We start from the raw sequence: 6,000 nt of genomic DNA, 5'->3' as shown, positions 1-6,000 counted from the left end.
AATTTTTATTTTATTAATTAATTAATAATTTATTTATTATTTTCATTTATTAATTGCGCCCTCTACTTTATTTTAATAAAAATGAAATTTCTAAGATGACAAAATGATTATAACCGTTAAATTATTCATTTGAAATTTTGCGCCACTAAAATTTCTTCGCCCTAGGCAAGTGCCCCCTCTGCCCCCACCCAAAAAAAAGCCTGCTTCCGATTGTAATATAAGACCTATATATTAGACCTATAAGTGCGATTGCGAAGATTCGTTTCATATGAAGTAGAAATATTTTGGTCAATTTACAGTTTTGGAAATTAAGTTTTTCTGGGTTCACACAGATGCGTTATTGCAATCTTCAGAAAACTGTATCCATTTTTGCAAGTTCAAGTGTCGTAGCTGTTCATTGGTTGCGCTAAGATATCTAAACATTGCCGTTGCAAAAGATATTTGCAAAAAAAAAAAAAAAAAAAAAAAAAAAAAAAAAAAAAAAAAAAAAAAATCATCGGGCACATACCCGATGATTTTTAACTATTTTGGTAAGTCTGGAAATTTAAGAAAATTTGGAATTTTGGAGGGGGACGGGATGGGTCCCGAAGCCTCCCTGCTTTTTATCCAATGCCACGTATTCGTGTCACTAGCGCTTTGACGGGTAGAATAGACCAATTTGACAATAACTATTCAGGATTTCTGCAGCATCGGCTGTATGGCGTCTTACATCACAAAAATGCAGCTGTGTGAACCCAAGGTTAGCAACAGTTATTTAAATCGGTTATGCCCTTAAACAAATTATTCTAGAAGGCTGAACGAGCTGTAAGGACTGATGGTGAAAATCTAGGATTTGTTGGCCCTCTTATAAAAGACTTCCACTCATAACACTCCTCCAAACCGTGTCCATATGCCGTGTCCGCATCTGATCTTCGAATCACAATAAGTCTGATATCCGTATGCAAAAATATTCGACCCGATTTGGTACTGGCAAACCTTAAAAATGAAACTAATTACTAATGGAACTAAGCCATAACAAAAAGCTGTAAAAACCAAAGTTTTTAACTATCTGCCGTCACTCGAACTTCATTTTGCTTATTCGACTCTCTGCCTCTAAATTTATCCCACCCCCTTCTATGTTGAGGGCTATTACCTTAACCCCCTTGTAATTGTTATGTCAATACGACGTAAAATTTTGTTTGTTGTGATGATTAGCAGTTTCTATACAGGAAAACCATAAAACAAAGTAATTGAAAAGGCTACACCTATTTGGCATAACTGAAACCTATATTATGAATATAGGAGATCCTTTACGTCTAATCCCTCTGCATTACCCCCCTGGTTTGACGTTATCAAAAGTTGCACGTTATCAAATTTTATGAACAATAAACTATAACTATTTGCTAGCATTGGAACCTGCATTATGTTTGTACACCATTATACACCATTTTTTTTTCTTTCTTCTTATTTTTTTTAAAATTGTATTACTATGTTTAAGGGGTTACTCCAAACAAGCGAAAGCTTGAATGAATGAATGATTTTATTCAGTGATTAAGCCCGTACAGAGTATTTCACTATCTGGTCTACAAAATACAGAATAAAATATCAAAGTAAAATACTAAACACCACAAAGAAACAAGGAAAAAAGGAAAAACAATAAGTTGACAACATTTATTCACACTTAATAGTAAGTAAATGAAGGGGAAAAGGAAGAATGAAGGAGGAAAAAAAAAGTTTATACAATATCTAGTCTCTTGAAGCGAAAGCTTACGGAGGGTTAATTTTTTTGTTGTATTGCTTTTTTTTAGTGTTTTCTTTATGTATTTTCTAGAATAAACCCTGTTATCAAATCAAAAATCAATCAAATCATTAGGTTAGACACGCTTAAAGCCTCCCTTGGAATTTCCAAACCCCTTTGTGGGGTAAATAGGTTTTACAAATTAAAGATTTCAACTATCTGGGATCACCTACACTTTGTTGATCAGACCTCTTGAAGCCATATCCCTCGGAATTTGCTCCAGCCCCCTTTGTTGTGTTATGAAGAACTGCTCCATAACAACACGTTTTGAAAATAAAAAAAACTGTAAGTCTCTGCCATCAATGAAGCATACATTGTGTTTACCAGATTAACCTGAAGCCCTATCCTCTCCATTTTCCCCAAACTTTAAATCCAAAAAGATTTCAATAATTAAATCAATTTTAGATATTGTTGTGGACATGATAGTATAATAGTTTCTATACTGGAAAACAATAAAAAAAACTAACAATAAACAAATTCTACCAACAAAAAGCTGCACAATGATAACCATCTACAAATAAAAAGCCACACAAATAACCAATAAAAAAGATGCACATGATAGTATAGTAGTTTCTATGTTGAAAAATAATAGCCGAGAGATCATAGTTTCTATACTGGCAAACAATGAAAATAAACTAATAATAAACAAATTCTACCAATAAAAAAGATGCACATGATAGTATAGTAGTTTCTATGTTGAAAAATAATAGCCGAGGGATCATAGTTTCTATACTGGCAAACAATGAAAATAAACTAATAATAAACAAATTCTACCAATAAAAAAGATGCACATGATAGTTTAGTAGTTTCTATGTTGAAAAATAATAGCTGCCCAAATAAAAAGCTGCCCAAATGATAACCACCTACAAATAAAAAGCCACACAAATAACCAATAAAAAAGATGCACATGATAGTATAGTAGTTTCTATGTTGAAAAATAATAGCCAAGAGATCATAGTTTCTATACTGGCAAACAATAAAACTAAACTAACAATAAACGAAATCTACGAATAAAAAGCTGCACAATGATAACAAATTTTACGAACTTAACAGTACATTTATCTGCTTGGAGTCAGCAAATATAATCGGAAATCTTTGTAAAATATAAAAATTGCATTGGAGCTGGAGCCTTCTTTATGTTTTTTCAGTCTCCCTCGAGGCCTTGTCCCTCTCCGCTGTCCTCGCCCCTGTGTAAAGGTCTATTTTTCTAACCCCTGTTTATAAATATTAAGTTCAGTTTAGACTTATTGCTTATATAACTAATATTTGTTTTGTACAAGAAAAGCATAAAAAAACATAAAAAGAGAAGAAAACTATCAATGAGAAGTCGCACCGTGACAGCGAATTTTACGAATTAAAGACTGTAACTATCTTTCATCGTTAGAGCCTTAATTTTTTTTTTTATCAGACTAACTTGAGACCTTCGCCCAACATAATTGTGATTCTATAATTTCTTAGATTTTCAATGTAATTAACCTTTTAAGCCGTTTTCCGTCTTTTTACCTCGTTGCAATCTTCATTTGTGGCTCGACCCCTCAAATTAGGGTTATAAGGTGGTGTGAGGTGCATTAACTAAAAATTACATTTAACTGTTGTCATGATTGTTGATCTTATCTGAGTATTAGACAAACCGACTAAGGTAAGTATTTAGGACTTTTTTGGTAGAGGGGGGGGGGGGGGAAAAAAATAAATTATTTGATAATTTGAATAAAAAGTTCCCTGAATTTCGGGAAATTTTAAGATTTCATGGCTGGGAGCCGAGACCGTCTCCCTACATACATTCCTTTTGTGCCCTGATTCCCTTAAAAACGACTTTTAGACCAATTCTCTCTTCCTCACTATCGTGGATGAGCTCACAATGATAAGCTGAGCACAATGAGCTCACTGTTCATGGGTGAGCCTCACTTCCTTATTGGTTTAGCATGGTTTCTTTTTCGTTCGCACTGACTAAGATGCATAGATTATGCAAGGAGAACATCCAAGGTCTTCTAGATATTTAATTGAAGTCCAGTTTGTTAGCTTTAATTTGTTTCTTCTGAGGATTACAAAATCCGGGTTTATCTCTTTAATGCCAATTCTCAGACAGTTTAGAGAAAAAAGGAACAACAATTACCTTAAGTGACCTCCCCCTCTCTTACTTATACATAGGTTTGAGAGGGGGTATACTTCAATAAGATTGGTGTGAAGCAAGCCCCCGAAATTAGATATAAAAAATGGAGGCAGACAAAATGTATAGTGACACAATTTTTAAAATTTTTCCCAGAAGGAATGATTTTTTCGATCAAACGTCAGAAGAGAAGGTTTCAAACAAATCAAAGAACGAATTATTGCCGAACGTTTACGCTTAAAGTTCTGAAGTATTAATTCTCACTAGTTCTGAAATACTAATTAATCCTACGTCGGAATAAGAAAACGTCAGACAAGTTCTATGGTTTTAGCGTCAGTTCTAGTTTCTTTACATCCCCTGACATGTTGTGTCTAACAGCATATCATCTTTCTTTGTTTTTGTCATGTATCTTTGTTTTTAACCTCTTTGTGAAATAAAAAAAAATCAATTCTATACGCACAAAATAACAAAACAAGCAAAGTTAATGAATATTCATCTAACTGGGTATTTGAGGCTATGAAATAAACCTGTTAGCCAAAGATGATAGATAACTTATAAGAGTGGGAATTGTCGCTCATCTATCAACGTCATCTAGCGTTCAGCTATCAAATATCAACACCATCTAGCGTTTAACGACATTTAGCTTTTTTTAGCGTAATAATCAGAATAATTAATTTAATTAGTGTAATTAGTAAAATTTGGGCAGTAATAAGAGTTTGAGCTCACTTCCTAAAAAAAAAAAAACTGACAACAGAGCTTCTCTATTTCTACAGGATTTCTACTTTTTTTGCTATCTTTTTTATTATATTTGTCAGTCAGTATGTTTCAATGGATTACTGAGAGAATTACAAGAACCGGTTAAAGCGTTATTAGAAAAAAAACTTCCTGAAATTCAAATTCTTTTAATTCAAAAACAAGACATAGCTCTCGTGGGCAAAGCCCAAATATGATGTCTCTTAGTCATAATTAGCAAAATAAAGCTGTCTGATAAAACTTCGTCAGGATAAATAAAATAAAGGATAAAAACACTTGAGATTGAGAATAAAATTGCCTGATAAAACTTTGTCAGGATAAAATAAACTAAACAATAAAAACACTAGAGATCATTGTAATATTTCACAAGGCTTGGCACAAAGCTTTTACTGTAGCGCATGGTGTTACAGTGGACTGGGGTTAGTTTCGGAACCTTCTCAGCCACTTCCCTGGGGGGGCGAGATCTTATAGGGACAAAAGGTGGGGGAAGGAATGATCGGTAGACGGGATATTGAAGAAGGGAGGAGCCAAATCTTTGGCATAATTTTTCTCGGCGGGAAGAAAGGGATTCAAGTTTAAATTCTTTGAGGTAAAAGGAGTAAGGTAGAGGGGAACCACCATAAATGATTTGCAGTGATCTCTTCTGAACTCGTTCTATTTCAGAAACCGGACAAGCATATTCAACTAAGGGGCGGATGAAAGTGCAAAATATTAATTTCAGCTTGTCCTTAGGAACTCGAAATTTTTTCAGTGTTTTTAGCATTTGGATTGCGCCGTTAGCTTTTTTTTACAATTGTCTTTGTATTCTCCCGCCTTGAGAGGTCAGAAGAAATCACCACACAAAGTAAAGTTATTTTATGACTTATTAGCTCGGAAGCGATAGGAGGTTCTAAAGAAGGTTGAGTATTCCGAAGAAAAGAAAATGTCATGACCGAGCATTTGTCTTTATTCACGACCATGTTTAGTTCAGCCGCTTCTGAGGTAACTTGGTTGATGAAACCAGATCCATTGCTTTTCGAATCCTCAGATACGATTTACGTTAAGGAAAAGTCAATGTATTTCCATCTGTCCTCCAGCTCAATATTAATTTCATTTATCATGAGGAGGAAGCCCAGCGGCCCGATCACAGTTCCTTGTGGAATTCCACAAAAAACTGGTAGAGAAGTGGAAAATTGGTCCTTATACTTCACAGTTTGCTCTCTATTTGTTAAGAAGCTCTTGATGGTTTTAATAATAAAGCTGGGTATATTTTTTTCCGCCATTTTTTCCAAAAGGATTTTGTGATCAACAAGGTCAAATGCTTTTCTGAAATCAATTGCAATTAAATTTATCCATTTTCCAGGTTCATCCAGGTGTCTTAAAA

General features: G+C 34.1%; 1 protein-coding gene across 1 annotated transcript in view; it reads right to left on the bottom strand.

Annotated features, from left to right (window-relative positions):
• Positions 1–534: 534 nt before the first annotated feature.
• Positions 535–6,000, bottom strand: part of atos (atos homolog atossa) — a 107,607-nt gene continuing 102,141 nt past the window's right edge. Inside the window, exon 11 of the mRNA XM_089105267.1 lies at positions 535–975. Coding sequence (XP_088961393.1) covers positions 786–975 — 190 coding nt within the window. The 3' untranslated portion in view covers positions 535–785. The remainder of the gene's footprint in view (positions 976–6,000) is intronic.

The sequence above is a fragment of the Artemia sp. Qi Xiang Cuo genome, chromosome 19 (assembly GCF_049724085.1).
Source record: "Artemia sp. Qi Xiang Cuo chromosome 19, ASM4972408v1, whole genome shotgun sequence".
Lineage (NCBI taxonomy): Eukaryota > Metazoa > Arthropoda > Branchiopoda > Anostraca > Artemiidae > Artemia > Artemia sp. Qi Xiang Cuo.
This window is presented reverse-complemented; position numbering and strand designations above follow the sequence as displayed.